This window comes from Medicago sativa, chromosome 2, assembly GCF_051527215.1.
Source record: "Medicago sativa cultivar Bolivia chromosome 2, Bolivia_mono, whole genome shotgun sequence".
Classification (NCBI taxonomy): Eukaryota; Viridiplantae; Streptophyta; class Magnoliopsida; order Fabales; family Fabaceae; genus Medicago; species Medicago sativa.
The window spans coordinates 13,468,544-13,490,240 of NC_140750.1; the positions used below are offsets into that span (position 1 = coordinate 13,468,544).

General features: G+C 34.5%; 2 protein-coding genes across 2 annotated transcripts; both read right to left on the minus strand.

Moving 5' to 3' along the window:
• Positions 1 to 5,141: 5,141 nt before the first annotated feature.
• Positions 5,142 to 7,276, minus strand: LOC146944730 (F-box protein CPR1-like). Its single transcript, XM_085743086.1, has 2 exons — positions 5,725 to 7,276; positions 5,142 to 5,438 (listed from the first exon to the last, which is right to left on the minus strand). Exons 1-2 carry the CDS (start codon positions 6,764 to 6,766, stop codon positions 5,398 to 5,400), a joined length of 1,083 nt encoding a protein of 360 aa, XP_085599212.1. The 5' UTR covers positions 6,767 to 7,276; the 3' UTR covers positions 5,142 to 5,397.
• Positions 7,277 to 11,636: 4,360 nt separating this feature from the next.
• LOC146944731 (F-box protein CPR1-like) lies at positions 11,637 to 13,437 on the minus strand. Its single transcript, XM_085743087.1, has 2 exons — positions 12,495 to 13,437; positions 11,637 to 12,058 (listed from the first exon to the last, which is right to left on the minus strand). The coding sequence occupies exons 1-2, from the start codon at positions 13,406 to 13,408 to the stop codon at positions 12,019 to 12,021; spliced, it is 954 nt and encodes a 317-aa protein (XP_085599213.1). The 5' UTR covers positions 13,409 to 13,437; the 3' UTR covers positions 11,637 to 12,018.
• Positions 13,438 to 21,697: the final 8,260 nt, after the last annotated feature.

A 21,697-nucleotide genomic window follows, 5' to 3' on the forward strand; every position in this document is an offset into this window, starting at 1 on the left:
GACTTTCTTAAGAAATACTTTCTTATTTTGGATTGCTTAAAGAGTGCCCCGGGGGCACTCGTTAACAAGACCCTTGATTTAAAGATTCATGTTATGAATTATGTGAAATCATTGTTTATCAACAACATTGATAAGAAAGACCTAGCCAAAGTTGAAGTAATTCTTGGTTTCAAGATTACTAGATCAAAAAAGAGAACCTTTTTGATAAATCTCACAAAGTTGAGAAGATCTTAAGGAAATTTAATTATTTGACCGTAAACTTGCAATCATATATTATGATCCAAGTGTAAGAACACTTGAGATGGAGTTAGAAAAATAGAATATGCGAGCATCATTGGCAGTATTTAGGTATGCCACTGAATGTATTAGACCCGACATTGCCGATGTTGTGAAACTTTTATGCAAGTTTACTAGTAGACGGATGAGAAGCATTGTCATGCTATAGAAAGAGTCATGAGGTGCCTTAAGAAGACTATGACTCTAGGATTACTTCATAAGGAGTAACCTATTGTACTTAAATGGTACAAGATATAAAATAGAACATCCTTCAGATGAGTATTTAGCGACCAGTGCTGCACATTGAGCATCACTGGAGGAGTTGTTTTTTAAGACAAATGTAATTGACTCAGTCCACTATGGAATGAATCTGAGATGAGAACACTAGAGAAAACTAGTGGAGAAGCAAGTTGATAAGATGCTTGCTAGTTGAGATCCCTTAGTGGATAAAACCGTTTCCAGAAGTGTTAATTCACTGTGATAGTACGGTAGCTATTACAAAAATTGAGAATCGTTAGTACAATGGAAAGAGATGATAATTAAGGAACAAACACATAAAGGATTAGAGAGCTAGCTACTCTCAACAGGAACGGTTAAAGTAGATCATGTATGTACTGATAAAGAATTAGTCAATCCTTTGACGAAAGGAATTGCTAGAAAGAAAGTCCTAAACACATCAAATAGGATGGGACTAACGCCCAAAGGTCATAAGTGATGGTAACCCGACCTACATGACTGGAGATCCCAAGAAATAGGTTCAATGGGTAATAACAAGTCATGAGTGATAGAACATGCTATGAGAAAATTAAGAAAGCATGAATCCTGCAGCTACAGAAGCATGAGATAATAGAAACTCTTAATGAGATCTATACTCTATGTTGAGTGGAGTACATAGCTACAGGAGTACTCTTGATAGACTCACCTATACAAATGTGGAATAGAGGCCGGTTCCTATGGAATTCGGGGCAGAATACCTAGACTGTTCGTTAAAACTAGGGTAGACGTGCATGGCCATAAACGCACGGGCTTTTAGAATACACCTTAGGAAAAGGTTTGTGTGCGGATTCTATGTCTGAGATAGAGTTCAATGCTGTAAGCAACTCTTGTAAATCAGAATATTATCCGCTATGCAAAGGTTCAAGTTGTAGGCGACACCTTTGTTTATTAGCAACCTTATAGAAACGTTTTGACGTTATTATTGAAACCATTTTTTAAATTCAATTGGGGGATTGTTGGAACATTGGTGTGAAAATGGAAAGAAATTGGAAGGTTGGAAGATTAAACACCAAGTAATTAAACTTTGATCTAGTGTTGTGTGAATTGAAAAAATAGAGTGTGGGGGTCCCACATAAAATAGAACACACACATTAGTAGTGTTTAAATAGTGGTATTTAATTTTAAATACCTGATAATGATGAAAATAATAAGGGTCTTGTTAACGAGTGCCCCTAAGCACCCCAAATTTAGTAATTATTTTTTAAAAAAGTCAATTATTACAATTTCCAATGCATTCAATATACAACTTTTCATTAAAAACTTACCACCTAAAGTGCTTAAAGAGTGCCCCAGGGGCACACTTTAACATTTCCCAAATAATAATTATTATTATTCTTTATTCATGGATATCACTTCCCATAATATTAGGTTATGTTTGTTGTGATAAGATTGATAATCCAAGTGAATTTCCTATCTTTCCTTCATTAGTTTGTTTCAGCTAATCTTGTGGGTTTGTTTCTTTTTGAACTTTCCTATTAATTTGTTACTTGAGCTGATCTGTGGGTTGCTTAATTTTTAAGTTTACTTAATTCTTAAGTTTCTTCAAATTAGTTACAAATTCTCCCTATAAAAAGCGATCACCTAGTTCAAAAATCACACCAAAGAGTTTCATTGTATTATATATAACTGTTAGGTTACGATTGAACTATTCAACTGTTACTTTTGACTTGTTTTGTTAACAAATTTTATTTTTCTTGTTTGGAGAATGATAGAGTAAAGTTTTAGACACTCTGAAAGACCTTATGATGATGATGGGAGAATGCATGGTGCTTCTTGGGGAAGCGAAGTGCTAATTTGGCAGAAGATTGTCCATGTAGTTTTTAGCTTTCGTTTTCTTTTTGTTTTCCAATTGTATTCTCTTGTAGTTAATTAACGTATACAAGTGATTTGATATATCTACTTCGTTTAATGTATGTAGTTAGTTTGTTTTTGGATTTTCAAACTGTTGTATTTGAATTTCCAAATTCTATTATCTACCGAAGTCGTTATTAGGTTGAGTCACGACCATGTCGCTCTTTTAAGACGTTTCGTGGCACTGCCCAAAATTGTGCAAGACAGACTATGAACCACGCCGCCTCCAGGATAAAACAAGTCCAGCTACAACTGTTCGATTAACTACTGCACTGTAGAAAACCGTTCGAGAATTATACCTCCAATATGGTACAAAGACCATTCTTTTAATACTGAAACCACTTTGATATGGTACTGTTACCACTCTATTATGGTGCTGAGACCACTCAAATATGGTGCTACCACCATTCTAATTATTTACTTCTCCAACTATGATACTATGATCACTCAAATATGGTTTTACACCATTCTATCGTCTAACTTCTTCAAGAATCGAAGAAGAATATATTTTAAGATCATTCATAATTTTGAAGGGACATTATATCGAAAAAGGGACTATGATCTTAAATTATTATTTATTCCGAAGGACATAAAAATTATCGAAGGGACTATGAACTTAAGACCATTCTTAATTCCGAAGGGACATTAAACCGAAAAGGACTATGGTCTTAAGAACACTCTTAATTCTGAAGGCACAGAAAAAGGAGATGAAGAGAAGAAAGACTCGTCAACACAAGTCAAGAAAGGGAGAAGAGAGAAAGAGTTCCCGACAACTCAATGAAACTCTTTGGTGTCATTTTGGAACTAAGCGAGCTCTCCTTTTATAGGGAGAGTTTGTAACTAATTTGGAGAAACTTAAGAATTAAGTAAACTTAAAAATTAAGCAACCCACAGATCAGCTCAAGTAACAAACTAATCGGATAAGTTCAAAAAGAAACAAACCCACGAACGAAGGAAAGATAGAAAATTCAGTTGGATTATCAATCTTATCACAACAAACATAACCTAAAATTATGGGAAGTGATATCCATGAATAAATAATAGAGAAATGCTAGGGTCACAACCACTAACACTCTCTTTTAACACACCCAATCATAATTAACCACATCATTAATTTATTTTCTCTCTTTTACTGGCAACCGGAAGTACAAGTTGCTAAACCAAAAGCCTCTCATCTCCCTTTATGGTCTTTCTCATTACTTCCGATCTGGCATCTTGCTGGCCATCTCTATTTTGATTTCTTTTTGTCAATCTGTTTCCTTTTTATATGTTCTTGCCATCTTGCTTTCTCATTTTATATCAAATAATATACTTCCAATGGGTTTTTTTTAGGGAATTTCCAATGGGTTTGTTTTAGATTGTAGTAACTGAAAATCAAAATAAACATTCTTTTGCAATTATGTTGGTTTTTTGTACATATTTTTTATGTTGGTCTTTTGCAGTAACGATTTTCCCTTCTTTTAACTTGGTTCAATTAAGTGGAAAAGTTTCCATTCAATACAGTAAGCAAGGCCGATTAGTAGACAATTTTGTCTTTTTCAATTGGGTGAAAGAAACTGATTTATTTGGCAAAGGAGAACCTTCAGCAGAGAAGATGGAACGTGAAAACCTGGTTTGATTAATAATAAAAAAATAAAAAAATAAAAAAAATGGTAACACAGGTTACCATATAAAATGAATTAAAAAAGTGGATGACATGGTTAATTATGATTGGGTGTGTTAAAAGAGAGTGTTAGTGGGTGTGACCCTAGCATTTCTCTAAATAATAATAATAATAATCATTTTCATCATTATCAGATATTTAAAATTAAATACCACTATTTAAACACAACATCAGTTCAAAATTTAATAACTTGGTGTTTAATCGTCCAACCTTACAATTTATTTCCATCATCACACCAATGTTCCAACAGTTTCATGTGTACATGATATGAGCAATGAGGGAAACAATTGTGCAGATCTTTAGGACTTTTGAAATTAAAGCACATTCATCTAGCAGTTGCGTAACTGAAACCAAACAGTGAAGATAAGCCACCAAACATCTATTAACCACCTATGTGTGGCTTTCCGTCTGAGGATGGCAAGCCAAGGACATTTTCAGAACAGTACCAAGTAATGTAGCCATGATCGAGTCCCAGGTCGTAGGATCTCACAATCTTATGTGCCACAACATCTCAACCGTGCTTCGACTTCACTTTGGTTCGGTTTTGCTCTGTTTCCTCTGTTTTTTTGCCGGTTTTACTTTGTTTCCTCTGTTTTTGTCTATTTTGTTGCTTGTTCCTCTGCTTTCCTCTATTATCTTAGTTTTTATGTTTGTTTCCTTTGTTTTCCCTCTATTTTCTCTATCTATTTCTCTCAAATCTATCAACAACCTACTGATCCTACTTACGAACCGTGTTACGTTCCTCATGTTTACGTTCTTTCACCTTGATCCTGACTACATTGGTACCAAATAGTCTCAACACTTCCAAAAGATTCTAATAAAAACAGGGTCACTGTCATTCAAAATGGATTTGGTAACACCATGTAGTCTAACAACCACGTAATATATACTTCCTTTATTCTCCCAATATTTTTAAATCAACCATTTTCAATATTGACATCTAAATTGATGGTGATATGATGCTCATGCTTCACATGCCTATATGCCAAAATCTTTGCAGCCAAAATAACTTTTATCATTTCTACCAAAGGTCCGTAAGAATAAGAACTATCAAATGCATAAGAATCCATGAGCATTATCAAGAATCCATGAAAGAAAAATCCATAAGAATATATAAGAATCCATAAGAACTATCAAGAGCATCCAAACCAAAATCCATAAAATAAAACAAGTACAGAATACTGGATATTATCACTAAAGAAAATTTCTCACTTTCAAAGTTCTACTTCTACAACCATAATTAAATCTTCAAAAATCATTTTCAATCACCATAGAGACAACTTGAGCGTCCGGTTTCATCTGCAAATCACTCATTCCTCCTTGGCTTTCTTTCAATGTCGATCTTGGGATAAGGAGGGTGACTCAGCTTGACCTATAATAAAAAACAGTGGTCTTGCTTCAACATAAAATTACAAACACCATATTTGACAAAATATATGTGTATCTCTATGTCTCATACGTTTTATCTTCTACAACCTACACAAATTGTAAAAGCACACAAAAACCAAAGAAACTAACCGTATTTGATATCAAACTTTTTGATGTCAAAATTAATTTCTCATCTCAATAAAAAGTTCAAGTGAGCATATCATATGATTAGACCATTGAACTCAAGGGATATAACTTATACAGGGCAAAAGATAAACTATATCAAGTACCTTCTCTTGAAATAGGCAAGGAAGGTGGTAGAAGGGTTCCAACATAAATAATAGCTTCATTGAAATTAGGAATTCCTGGAACACAAGTAACTTCTTCACTTTTGAGATCATACCAAAACAGCTTCTTATAATCTCTATTGAGATCAACCCAAGACAGAACTTCCAACAGAACTTTACTTCTATCACTAGAATAACATAAAGGCTTCAAAGATATCAAAGATTTATTGAAACACGATTCCTCTAAAGTAAACAATTTACACCAACTATCTCTAAATCCATATTTTTTCATCACCCAAACCTCAACCTTAGTAGTCTGACCATTCACACCCGCATGATTCACACTCACATGATTCACAATCATACAAAGACACTCTCCCAAAAGTGAAACATCAATTTGATATTTGTCAACTGCCATCTGCATTTCAGGAAGAGGAACTTCATTGAAAACCTCTTGTGTTAGATTAAACGCGACTATTAAACTCGGTTGAAACCTATCGAGATTCCGAATCACAACCCAGTGGAGAGAATTCTCAACAAAAACCCCCATAGTTTGAGAACTATCGTGTTTCTGAATCATCAAACTAGCAAAAAGAGCATACGGCAAATTGGGAAGTACTTTCCACGAATTCGTTTTGGAGCTGAAGAGTCTCACCTGTGAGTCGAATACCTGGTGTGTTAAATTGAAGAAACAACAGATTCTGACGAGTTTGTAATCGACTGCGAACTGATCGAAACCAAAACCGTGAACGCATGTGTATCTGGATGAGTATCCTAATAGATGACGAGGAACTGGGAGACAAGGGATAAAGCAATGTTTACGGATGTTAGGGTTCCATAAAGCGATTTCAGTTTCGCCGTTGGAGTTGGAGACACAGAGGAGACCGTTACATGAACCACCGAGAAGATAGATTTTCGGGTTCCATAAATCGATGTTTAAAGGAACGATGATTTTAACGTGGGTGGATAGATTAGGGAAATCAAGTCGGTAGATATCAGCGTTGTGGCGGAGGATGATGAACAATTCGGACGGAATATCGGCCATCGTAGATTGGAACGACGGTGTTGAAACTGATTGCTAGCGTAAAAAGAGTAAATAGGCAATTACCCTGAAATTGTAAGTTTCCTCAATTACCCCATGAAATTAACAAAACTTTAATTACTCCTTTGAAATTGCTCAAAGTTAATCAATTTACCCCCTCCGTCAAATTCTTCTGTTAGTCAACATTCAACATGACGTTTGACAAATACCCCATAAAGTTTTGCACTTATGTGCAAAATGCCCCCCGAACTTACAAATTTATATATTTTTTTCTTATACTTGACTCAAAAAATATTAAAGGCAAACAATGAAGCTTGAGAAATGCATTTAGAATTCAAGGAATAGCTTAAAAAGTTACTTGGTGAAGGGTACTATGGTAAAAGAGGATTATCAAAAGTGTTTTTTGAAAAGAAATGCATTGGTTGAGTTGAGGAAATTCGAAAACTTCATGATGAGAAGAAGCTTGAGAAATTGCTTGATTGTTGTGAAAGGATTGATGACATTGAAGGATGTGATGGTGGATGTGAGACTTGTGGTGATATAAAGTTTGTTCCTTGTGAAACATGTTATGAAAATTGTAAATTCTACTGTGAAGGTGATTATGAAGAAGATGATAATTGTGAGGTTGGTGGGTGAGTGTGAATTCCAAAGGTGTTCTCATTGCAATGAAAATGACCTAATAAGATGTTTCATATGTTGTTTCTAGTTCCATATTTCATTTTGACATTTAACAATGAAAATGACCTAAGTTAATTCTTAATTGTTTGCCTTTAATATCTTTTGAGTCAAGGATACGAAAAAAATATATAAATTTTTAAGTTCAGGGGGCATTTTGCACATAAGTGCAAAACTTCAGGGGGTATTTGCAAAACATCATGTTGACTAACAGAAGAATTTGAGGGATGGGGTAAATTGATTAACGTTGTGCAATTTCAAAGGGGTAATTGAAGTTTTGTTAATTTCAAAAGGGTAATTGACGAAACTTACAATTTCAGGGGGGTAATTGCCTATTTACTCTCTATAAAAATGTTCAACAATTGGATTATTAATTGAATGCTTAAATAAAAATTATATATATATACTGATTTTTCGTTATAATTCCTCCAAAATATTTCTTCGTAGTGTCCTACAGTTTTCGATCTTCATTTATGTTCAAAAATTTTAAATAAAATTTACATAAAAGTTTTTTTTTGTGGTGTCTTACCCAGACTTTGCATATATTATGCATTGTCCCTACCAACTGAGCTAATCTCACGAGAACACGTAAAAGTTTATAATATTATCAGAATAGCTCCCAATTAAATTAAAATTTTATAACAAAACATGAATTAAATATAAATTTTTATATTTTTGGAAGTTAGAAATTCATATTTAATTAATGTTTTATTAAAAAATGAATTTTTTAATAGAGATTTTTACAATATTCTATGCATTTCTACACAATTTTATTAAAAAAAAATACAAAAGTCACAGATGAGTTGACTTGAAATTAAGAACAAAAAATGGTGATTAAAAATTTATAGGACTAAAAGTTGCAGTAAAATTTTCGAGAGACTAAAACGAAAAATTGTTATATTTATGAGAATCAAAAACATATTTAACACTTCATTCAAATATTGTATATTATGCTTATGTGGCGCGCTGTGTCAACATTTTTTGATTATGTGGCATATTTACCGTGTAATTATTAATTTTTTTACATTTATATTATTTTAAAAATAAAAAACAATTAAAAAATCTAAAAAATTGATTCATAATGTTGTTGATGAAATATTTAACTATAAAATTAAGATTGAACTCAAAAAGTAAAAAAATTAAACAAATTAATTTAATACAAATGTTAGATTTAAAAGACCCCAACATTTATTTAGCCTAAAAAAAACATTCAAACAAAAAATAAAAGTTAAAAAATAAAAAACGAGACCAAAGAAAAAATCTCATAATTGTAACATTCGTGCGTGTGTGACGACAGTCAGTGTCGTACACACTAGCATTTTTCTTTATTGAATGAACATAAAGTGTAGATTTTTGTTTATAATAATGACTAGATAGTGTATATTTCTATCAAGTTGTCTTGTTCCACCTCCTCATTTACTCTCCAGGACACTTCGCGAGCTTATATTGAACAAGGAGGTTCGCCACTTGGCCTTATTAGCTTTATAGCAAATGAAACAAGCATATGTCCCACCGTGAGCTTAGCTCGGACAATGCATAATATATGTAAGGTTCAAATCTCGGGGGTTCGAATCTCGGACACCAAAAAAAAATATGAAACAAACATCTATCTATATGTCAATCATCTCTACATTTGATTATCCACGGGATAATCTTTCCACTTCTCGGCTGGTGTAGGCATCCAGCATCCTCATGATCACCCGAGATATAATATCATGGCTCAAAGTTTGCGGAACAAATATCATCCTGCAAATAGGATATAATACAAATGAGAAATTTAAATCCAAATCAAACAAAACAAACACAACTATAGAATTAAAGAGAGGAGGTGAGTGGTGTAACAAGTAAAATATTGATGATTCAATGCAAAAAATCAGATTACATAAGTCAGTAACATAAATCAGATGAAATGAAAATCATAAAAATGAATAGTCAACTTCGCCAATCTAGTACAGCTAGTAAATAGCTTCAATGCGTAGAGCGAGCATGTCCATATGATGTATCTAACTTCTGACATTTATACTCAGCCAATAACAGTGGCAAATCTTTCTCAAACTAGCTGAAGAACAATTCAGACTTCTAATTCATTATCTTCCTATTCTGCATTTGTTTAAAAACGAAAAAAATTGAAATGTCTTTATATTTCATCAAAGGAAGTCTTGTGTAAAAGAAGCTTTCTTGTATATGAAATTCTTGACCTTCTGCAACACCAAATTAAAAGAATTTTAATTTAAATTGAGAAAAAGACATGACATGATGTATTACTTAGTTTCTAAGGGGAAAAGTTGTAGAATCTTGATTTAAATTGTGAAAAAGACAAGACATGATGCATAAAGTATAGAAGAGCACCAACAGCAATAATTTTATTTAACAAAAGGAGGTCACTTGAGTATGGATTTGTTCTCTATGATCCATTCAAAGAGAAAACTAATGCTAAGATTTCACTAGTATAACTTCTATTTACAGAATAAGGGAATGTGGAAATGTCCATAAACAGAACTATGAAACATAATGCGAGAACGTGTAGAAATCTCGGAAACAACTAGAAACGCAGTGGCAATGAAAATATGCAGCAGCACGGATGTATTATAGTAGAAAAGAGTAACAAAAATTAACGATCCATGGGGATATCCGATGACAAAGTTACAAAAGGATTATGATAAGAATAACTTCAAATTTTACTCCGACTTCTGATGCAAACTGGTTTGGTGGGTTTTCTTTGTTCTTGGAGCTACTTTTCAAAATTGTATTTTTCAGAGGTTCATGAGAGGTTAAGGCGTAGTTGAGAATGTTCAATATCTATACATTGAAAAGACAAGGAATAATTACTTAACCAAGATGACAAACCACACCAATATGACATTTTTAAAATCTTTCACTAACAAGTTTACATTGCATGACAGAAATACAAACAAGATATTAAAACAAAACGATAAGAATCACCGGTTTGCAGAAATACCCTTTCTTATCATATGCTTTGATTCATAAGTCCTACATATACATGTATACATACATGAAACCAACTACATGCATAAAACATGAAGCAGATATATTAAATTAAATCACTTGTACACCTTCATTTAGCAGTAATGTAACTAATACCAAACAGTGAAGATAAGCCACCAAACATATATTAACAACCTTTGTGCGGTTTTCCGTCTGAGGATGGTAAACCAGGGACATTTTCAGAACAGTACCAAGTAGTCTCGGCACTTCCAAAAGATTCTCACAAAAACAGGGTAACAGTCACTCAAAATGGACTCTGGAACACCATGTAGTCTCACCACCACTTCTTTCACAACCACGTAATATATATTACATACTTCCTTTATTCTCCCGATACTATATACTTTGTTTTTTCTTAAACAAACCCAATGTATGTACTTGCTGCCATACCTGGAGAGCACCTTAATTAAGTGCAGGGAAGAAACAACCTAGACCCTCTTGCCAGTGTTTACTAAATCACAGTTCCTTCCTATACTACACAAGTTTCATAAGCTCTGTTTATGTTATTGTTTATAAGCGGAGTAAATAATAATCTAAAACGAACAAGTCATAATTGTTTGTGATATTATGCTCATGCTTCACATGCCGATGCCAAAATCTTTGTGGGCCATAATAGCTTTTATTAGTTCCACTGAAAATAGTGATATATCAGTTTTACACAAGAGGGATAGTGTGATCATAGACAATTCAAAAAGAGATAAAAATGGGTGCATTTCCATTCATTATCAAATCAAACTTTCCACAAACCAAGGAGACTAATTCCATCACAAGAAACAACAAATTGAGCATCCTCTTTCAGCTGCACATCACATGTCCTTCCTTCCATCCCTTACAATCTCAATTTAAATCCCCTAGACAATTAGTCGTCCCCGTGGATAAAAAGAGTGGTCGATAGAAAAAAACCATGCTTTTGAAAGGTACTGTGCATAAATTTAGAGTAATTTCATGGTAGGCCAATTTCAAACAACTACTTTCGTCTCTTTATATATGCAGATACCATACCACGGCATGGTGGAATAATCTCAACATTTAGGAGTAAAGATCTTAAACAATAAATAAAATAAATAAATAATACAATTCATGCCAAAATTCTTTCTTTAAGCAAATCTTTAGCTAGTCAGAACATACACAAATTGTCTAATGCGTATTCCAAAACAAAGGTAGAGACTTCAAAGTAATTAGAGAATCCTATTCCTATAATAAGAATTCAATTTGACCTTTAGCATAGAGTTTAATTGCAAAGATCATATGATGGGTTCATTGAACTGACATTAACTTATACATAGCAAAAACTCAAAAAAACTCAGATAATCAAGAAGTACTTCTCTTGCTTGTACATTCTCCTAGAATAACATAATTCCATGAAAGTAAAAAGTTTACACCAAAGGTTCAGTTCTAAATGATGGGATAGTGTGATCTAAGACATGCAATTCAAAATGAGAGATAAAAATGGGTGCAGTTCCGTTCATTATCAATTCAACCTTTCTCACAAACCAAGGAGACTAATTCCATCACAAGAAGCAACTTGAGAATCGTGTTAAAGCTGCACATCACAGGGTCCTTCCTTCCATCCCTCACAATCTCAATTTAAATCCTCGGGACAAGAAATCGTCCCTGTAAAAAATAAAAAATGAATCTCATTGAAGTTCAACAATATCACAAAAGAATAGTTGATAAAAAAAACATGCTTTTGAAAGGAATTATACTTAAATTTAAAGTAATTTCATGGTAGGCCAATTTCTAAATAACAATTTTCTCCTCTTCACATACCACGACAGGGTGGAATAGTCTTAACATTCAGAAATAAGGTTATCAAAATATTATTTAGGAATGAAGATCTCAAGGTCAACTCTTAAACCAACACATAGTATTTGTTGTCAATATTTTTGTTCTTTAGAAATCCAGCATACACACATTGTCACATATACATAAAAAAAGGTAGATTCAAAGTAATTAATGAATCCTTGTCCTATAATAAGAAGTCAATATGACCTTTAGCATAAAGTTTAACTACATATATGATATATCATATATAATCAATAAGAAGTACCTTTTCTTGGTCTTGCTTGTATGATTCTCCTTCTTCCTAGAATTATCATCAGGGAAGGAAGGTGGTACAAGACTTCCAAAACAAATAATAGTTCCATTGAAGTTAGGAATTCCTTTAACAAAACTAACTTGTTCACTCTTCAAATCATACCAAATCAGGTTCCTATTAGTTCCCTCCGATGAAACATGAATTCCTTCCAACAGAATCTTACTTCCATCACTAGAATAACATAAAGGCCTCAAAATTTTCAAATCTACCAGGAAACAAGGTTCCATCAAAGTAAAAAATTTACACCAACTATCTGTAGAACCATATTCTTTCATCACCCAAACATCAAATTCAGTATTTCGATAATTCGAAGTTATACAAAGACACCCTTCCAAAACAGCAACATTAATTTCAAAACTCTCACTATTAACTTCTTCAGGAAGAGGAACCACATTGAAAATCTCAAGTGTTAGGTTAAACGCGACAATTAAACAAGGGTGTGACTCATCAATTTCCCTAGTCATTACCCAGTGAAGAGAATTCTCAACAAAAATTCCCATAGCTTGAACATATTGAAGAGCGTACGGCATACTACTGGGAATTATTTTCCACGAATTTGTTTTCAAGCTGAAGAGTCTCACATGTGTATCAAAAGAGTAATGTATATCAGCTAACCATGAGATTCTGAGAAGTTTATAATCACCGGATAAAGGATCAAAACCAAAGCCGTGAACACACACAGCGCACAAAGCGACACGGTCAATGTTGTCAGATTTGAGAATGTTAGGTATAGGAAGAGGGATAATCCGATGTTTACCGGTGTTAGGGTTCCAGATTGTAATTTCATTTGCGTCATCAGGATGCCTGAAGGCGGTTTGGCCATTGGAGATAGCAACGAGGCCGTTACAAGAACCAATCAGAGCCATGGTGCTGTTACGCGTGAAAGAATCATTGTTACTGTTGAATGGATGGTTGAGTTCTATTATGAATTTGGTTAGGTTAGAGAAATTGAGTTCGTAGAGTTTGGTGTTGCGTTGAAGAATGAGGTTGAAATTGAGGGAATTTTTTAGATGAAGGTTGATGAAGTTGTGGGAATCGATCAATGATTTAAGTGATTTTGAGATTGATCGGAATCGGAGAAGTGATTGTACTGGTAACCGGGAGAAGATTTCAGCAAGTTAGGGGTGTTCATGGTTCTAAACTGAATTGGAACTGAACCACATTAATGGATACAATTCAGTTTTTAAAACCACTTTAAAAAAAACTGGTTTATTTTTCAAACCAGTTCCAGTTCGGTTTAAAACCGGTTCTGAACCGGTTTACAGTTTTAAACCGGTTTATTTATTTCGAACCAGTTTCGAACCGATTTACCATTTTAAACCGGTTTTTGCAATCAATTAATCACTCAATTAACCCAACCAAATTTGATTAGCGTTGAAGAGTGCGTGTGAATTTGAACTCTTCAACCCGTTGCAACAAACAACACCACAAACTCAATTCGAAAACCCTACTCATCCCAAATTCAATGTCACCGGCTCCGATGCACTTACCTTCTCCGATCAACTCAGATGACACAACTCCACATTCTCCTCTCCCCTTTGCTCCTTTCAACGCCGACGCCGTCAATCCTCCTACCGCCGCAACCGCACGTGGAAGGTCGAAGCCGAGACTTGTCAAACTCAGGAAGCAATCAGCGTCACAAACCGCAAGGTCTAAGACCAGAACCACCGCCACCGCAGTTGAAAATGAAGGTTCTGGTTCCGGTTTCAATCCTTTTCGCTCCGATCAGGTAAGTGAGGGTTTTGTGTTTAGTGCTAGAAATGTGCTAGAAATCTGATTTATGCAATATATCAGATTGGAAGACCAGTGGTGTTAATTTTGTTCTCGGGATGTTAAACATTTTGCAGATAATTTTATTTTATTTTTTAAAAAAAGTTCTTAAATTCAAACCGGTTCTGAACCGGATTTAAACTGCACTGGAACTGGTTTGAAAAAGTGGTTCAGTTCAAAACTGTTTGAAATGGTTCAGTCCAAAACAGGGTTGGATGCAGTTTGGTTCATAGTTTGGTGCAGTTAACTGAATTGTTTGAACACCCCTACAGCAAGTATTTCCAGCGGAAGATCAGCCGTCATTGGATGGAAGGAAGGTTCCTTCTACTAGGGTTTAGGGTTTTTCGTTACAATTAGAGAAGTTGAAATAGAGCTTCACTTTTGATAAGTGCTACTATATACTCCCTCCGGTCTCAAATATAAGAAAATATTCCTTTTTTAGGTTCATTGAGTAGTTAATGTATCTGGTCTACATTGTAAAGCAGATACATTAATTATTCAATGAATCTAAAAAAGGAATCTTTTCTTATATTTGAGACCGGAGGGAGTATATATTTTTTTTATATTTTCTTTTTTGAAAGAATATTATATATATATATATATATATATATATATATATATATATTTTTTAAGGAATCAATATATTTTTTTTTTTGAGGGATATATATATATATATATATATATATATTGATGAGTCAAATGTAATAATATTTTTCTATAATTCCATTGAATTTAATTTTTAAACTTCTAATTAATTGAATGCATAAAATTTTAGAGAATAATTTTAGTGTTTGTTCGTTTAACATGTGCCTTAAAACACAAGTTAGCATGACTCTTTCACGACACTTAATTGTGTATAAAAAGAGATACCAATTTTAACATATATAATATGCTTCTTTAAGAAAAGAACATATATACTATGCTAAAATATGTTTGGTAAATAATATTAAAATAAGTTACTTAAAAAATAATTATACATTGACAATGTAAAATTATTTTACATATTCATCTAATAATGTGGTGTCACGTCATCCCCGTGAGCATAGCTCAGTTAGCAGGTACATGCATTATTATATGCAGGGGCCGGGGTTCGAACCCCGGACACCCCACTTATTCACCTTGAAAAAGGTGAATTCTAACCACTAGGCTACTTGACCAAATAAAAAATGTGGTGTCACGTCAATTAATGAATGTGAGAATTCATGTGTTTTCAACCACATTAAATGATGTGTCAATACAATGAATGTGAGAATTCATGTGTTTTCAACCACATTAAATGATGTGTCAATACAACATGCATGTTATATGCATGTGTAAAATAATTTTACATTGTTGATGCATAGAAATTAAACTTATCATAAAATATAAAAAATGATAATTGTTCCTCTTCAAAAACAAATTGATAATTTATTTTTTTAAGAAATCAAATAAAATATATTACTACCAGCAGACTATCTTCTCAGCACAAGATGTGCTGGAGAAAATAGCCAATAGATACATCACAAGTTCACAAAATAAAGCATAGGTTATCCAATACCCAAACAAAAAAAAGGGTATTTTCATCGATTTAAAGTGCTTGAGAGCAAATAGTGAAACCTAATGAGCAATTTTCTTTGTTTTCTGGTGAAACAATTCTTAGACAGTTATACTTCGTTCAGGGTCGAACTCCGAATTATCATGACCTTTTCTTCTGCTAATCGGAGGGTTAAGACTAAAAAAAGATGATTATATTTGTTGTTACATACGAAAATCAAATGGAGTTCATAAATATAATAATTAACATGTAATTCATGAATTTTGCTTTTTTTTTTTTTTAAGGATTCATGAATTTTACTTATATTTGAGTTTTGGCTAGAAAGACAAATAAATGTGTATTCAGTTTAAATTTAGGTCAATTCTATTGTGCACAAGTGATATAAATCTTATCATTGGATCAAATGAGATATATAATGTGACTTGTGATCTAATCGGAAAAAAAAAATTATATATGATACAAAATTAATTTACTTATACACATTAGACAAAGTTTTATATTTAATTATGATATCCAATTATATAATGTCTGGTTTCACAAATGTAGATGACACTTTTTTTTTTTGAGAGATGACACTTTTAAACTTAAAAGTTACATACAAATGCACATTTTATTTTAGTTATAAATGTGCATTTTAGATCTTGCTTTGCTCTAAATCTCTTATCAGCGGTCCAACCCTAGATTGACTGCAGTCCAACCTTAAAACCTTGAACCTATGGAAACATTGGTCAATGTCATGTGTGGTTTTGATTACCTTATCAAATAGTTTATGAGTAGACAATTTATTGGCCTAATTCTCTTGAACATTTTTTTTATTAAGTCTCTCTTGAACATTTGAACATTTTTTTTATCAAGTTTATATATTTAAATATATTTTTATTAATTATTTTTTAAGTTTTTATCAATACAAATTTTCAAAAGGCGCATGAAAATGGCATAAGTTATGGTGCATAAGCCATTTGTTTATGCACCATGCATAAGGACTTCACAACCATTAGATTTATTGGACACTTGTAATAATCCTAGCATTCTCAGCTCATACCCGACAATTAAACTTCATTTGCTTCTCTCACCAAAACACAGGCCGGCCACTCCTTCTTCTCCGGCGAGCAAAACGATTCCGGCACGGTGGCCGGTGGTGCACCACCGTGCCGTAGTTTCAAAACAACTCCGAATCCAATTTTTTTTTCATATTTAGATATCCTTTTTCATGTAGATTACAGATCCGGCCTTAGTTTTTCAAAACAAAGCTTCACAAGTTCTAGATCTAACAAACAAAGAGACGAAAAAGAAACCTTGAGGTTTATGTACAGTTCTCTTTGCGGTCCTTTTTCACAGTTTTGCTCTGAGCTTGCTTCATTCCGATATGTTCTTCTACGGATCTAGCCGGTTGCTTGTATAGTTTGGGTAGTGGTGACAGATTCACACTCGTGGTTGTGGTTTGTAGCTTGAACGAATTCGGTTTCGGTGGTGTTGTGGTTTAGAATCCGTATTTGTGATGTGTGTTGGTGGATTTTGAATTTTAGTGATTCTGGAGGACTATGGTGTTTTGTTGTTTGATTTCGGTGGTTTTTAAGTACAACTCACGGAAACCATTTCCACAGCGAAATGGTTTTGGAGTACAACTCGCAGAAACCATTTCCACAACAAAATGGTTTTGGCATTCTGGTATAGTGATGATGACGGTGTTGATGATGAGATTGAAGATTCTGGAAACCATTTCCACAACAAAATGGTTTTGGAGTACAACTCGCAGAAACCATTTCCACAGCAAAATGGTTTTGGAGTACAACTCACAGAAACCATTTCCACAGCAAAATGGTTTTGGCATTCTGGGCAATGCTCTAATGGATTATTTTTTTTTGCCCCTTTAGGAATATCATAGCAGAAGAGAAGGAGCGAGCACAGACAAAGATTCAGAAGTTCTTAACGGCGTTATAACTATTGTAAGGCTTAATAGTGTAAACTTGGAAGTGATTATTATTTTTTTTCTTTTGAGTTTATAAGGATCTAATGATATTTCAATTGAAATGTTTTCCAAATTCAAAATATTCTCCACCATTAATTAAACAGCAGTTACATATAACAAATCACGATATGATCAAACCAAATAGTTGACAATAATCACATTCTATTTGAATAAAATGGTACTACCACCTTCCAATCACCCTTGCAATCATATGTTTGAATTTCTTAATTTGTTTTGTCATGAGAAACAACATCAGTCACGCTCACATCATAAACTTTCAACCAAAATGGCTCGCCTGGTGTGCCTTACTGGTTATGAAGAACAACGATGCGAACCTGTAATGCTTTTTATGGAAATTGGAAGTTAGCTCTGATGTTTAGTTATAGTTGTTGAGAACGAGAGGATAATTGAGAAAGAAACACTGATATGTGGTTGTTGAGATTATAGTCACGTACAATTTCTGTCACAACTTTGATTTATGTAGTTATACTGGATAATATATTTTCTTTCCTTTTGAGTTTCTAATTGTTATAATGAGATTATCTTTCGAAATCACACCTGAAATGACAGGCCCTAACGCTCTGCTAAGGCATAAAATCTCAGACACTCATGCGAACCCCGACTCAAACCCTGAGAAATCTAAGGATGAAGAAGATTTGCAGGAGAGAAGCACAAAAAAGGTGAAAGAAGGTGAGCAGAAGTTCTCAAACCATTCATCTAGCCCCAAAAGCTATAAGGATTTGGTGGATATGAATTCACCAAATGATATTGGTGGTCGATCGTATCGAGATACGGTGATGGGATGTATTGATTCTAAGGAACATGAGGGGGAGTATGAAGGAGAGACTGATGAAGGAGGTGAAGAGGAAGAAGGGGGAGGTATAAAAGTAGAGGAAAAGCTCATTGGTGAATATGAATGTCCTGAGTTCTTGTTTTCTAAATTGGAAGAGAAGAGAATATATCGACCATGGAGGAGAGGGGTAATTGTTAAATTGTTGGGGAGGAGGATTGGCTACAAGGCATTGGAGACTAGGTTGAAGCAGATGTGGGTGAGGAAAGGCGTGATTAGTATCATTGATCTGGGTAATGACTACTATTTAGTTGCCTTTTCACATGAAGATGACCAAAATGCAGCGCTCATGGATGGACCTTGGTTCATCTATGATCACTACTTAACAGTTAAGGAATGGAGTCCTAATTTTCATCCGGCTAGTGACACAATTGAAAAAGTAGCTGTCTGGGTGAGAATATCAGAACTACCTATTGAATACTATGATGCAAAAGTTCTCAAATTCATAGGCAACAGGATAGGGAAAACGGTGAAGGTTGACAAGAACACGTTGAAGCAGGAACGAGGTAAGTATGCTCGTTTGTGTGTAGAAGTTGATTTGACTAAACGTCTGTTAGCCATGTTCACAATCAAGGGGAGAAAATACAGCATTGAGTATGAAGGTCTGCACTTGTTGTGTATTACATGCGGTAAGTTTGGCCACTATAAAGAAGGATGTCCGGAGAAAGGGAAAAATCAAGCACAACAGGAAACAAATCAACAAGACAGGAGGGATGTTGTTCGTAATATAGGGCTTCTGGGGAGTGAAGCAGATGGTCCTTGGAGAGTGGTGCAAAAACAAAGAGGCAATCGCAAAGCGAAAGAGAGAGGGTTGCCAGCGGCGGAGGGGAGTGGAAACAATGCTCCGGCGAAAATTAATGTTGCTCCGACGAAAGTTAAGGTTGCCCCGGTGAAAGTTACGGTTGATCCGAAATTAGGGGGATCCAGATTTGTCTCATTAAGTGAGGAGATTCCAGAAATTAATGAGGGGTTACAAAATAATGGGGATGATTTGGAGGAAGAGAATTTGCAGCATTCAAAGGAGAAAGTCGTTGAGGAAAATATTGATAATAACACTAAAGGACAATCAATTATTTCTCAACACAAAAAAGGTAGGCGAGTTAATACCGGAGTAACTAAAAAAAAACAGAAAGTATTGCAGAAAAACAAAACAAGGAACCAAAACTGGCGACACGTGGCAGTGGAAATTTTAAGGGAAGAACAGGGGCAACTACCAAAAAAGGAGTAGAAAACTTGAAAAATATTGTGGATGCTGATCATATAGAGAGCTTTATTTCAACTCATTGTCAGCATCACAATAAGGAAGGCAAGAGTTTAATGGTGGGGAATGGTGACTTGGCTCAAAATGTGGAAGAAGTTGGTGAGGTGGGTGATGGTGGACCTCGTAGGTGTTATTTGGTGGGCCCAAAAGGGGTTTCCCATCCAAACATTCCAAGACCTCCTAATGAGAAGTTAACATTTTCTAGTGAAATAAATTCTACACAACATACTGAAGGAGATGGGGATAAAGAGAATGAAGTGTTTATGGATGCAAATGATCAGAGTGCAAATGGATCAATTGAATCAGATATGGAAATTGTTGCAGAGACCCCAGGTCTCGAGCAATAAGTGGTTGTCAGACTTCGTTTGTGTGTGTTTTGTTGTTTTTAATGATGATTACACAAAGTAAAATACTTGTGTGGAACTGTCGGGGAGCAGCCAACACATCTTTTTATCGTTATTGTAAGCAGTATGTGACAATGTATAAGCCAGTCATGCTTGTCATTGTGGAGACTAGATGTGACCCTAATAAGTTATGTCGTACTTTTGACTTATTAGGGTATGATGGTTTCTCTGCAACTGAGGTGAATGGTTATGCTGGAGGTATTGTAGTAGCTTGGAAGGAAGACCATATTAAAGTTGATATTTGTAAAAAAAAGTTCCAGTTTATGCACTTAAGAGTGCATTATCCTAATGGTAGATACTGGTTCTTTACTCCTATATATGCAAGTCCTAATGAAGAGAATAGAAGAATTTTATGGGATGATTTGAAGCATATTGCAGATAGTATGCAAGACCCGTGGATGCTTGCCGGAGATTTCAATGATATTGCATGTGCTGCAGAGAAGAAAGGAGGGGCTCCAATCTCTATTAGGAAGTGCAATAAATTCAAGGAGCGAATGGATATGTGCCATTTGATGGACCTCGGTGCTATAGGTTCAAAATTTACGTGGAGGGGACCTATTTATCAAGGCGGCCAACGTATTTTTGAAAGACTTGATAGAGCTTTGAGTAATGGGAAGTGGAGGTTAGAGTTTCCTGATGGGTATGTAAAAGTCCTTGCACGGTTAGACTTTTCTGATCATCATCCCATTCTGATATCACCAGTGGATGCCCCACATCCTATAGCTCCTCGCCAGTTTAGATTTGAGAGTGCTTGGTTAATGGAATCTTCTTATAATGATATGTTGAAAGATAGTTGGAATAGAGAGGTACATATTATCAACAACTTGAAAAATTTGGAAAGGGATTTAAAAGGATGGAGGTTGCATACTATTGACCAAGTTGTTATGAAAAAGAAGGAGCTCATGGCCAGATTAGATGGTATTCAAAGATGTATGCAAAATGGTAACCGAAATGGGGGCATATGTCGACTTGAAAAGAAGTTACAGACTGAATTAAGTGTTATTTTGAAGACAGAAGAGCTAATGTGGTTTCAACGTTCACGTGCTAAATGGTTAGCTGATGGTGATCGTAATACGCGATATTACCATTTGAAAACTGTTACTAGAAGGAGAAAGAATAATATTCTCATGCTAAGAGATGATCAAGGGCAGTGGATAGAAGATGTTGAGCAACTTCATGACATGGTTAATGAGTTTTATAAAAAGTTATTTTCCATTAATCATTGTATAATGGAGTGGCTTCAAACAAATGTCACTTATCCTACGTTGGAGGAGGATGTGTTAGTGTCTTTGAGTGCGCCAATAGAAGATAATGAAGTCAGGAGTGCTTTGTTTAATATGAATCCGTGGAAGGCACCTGGACCGGAT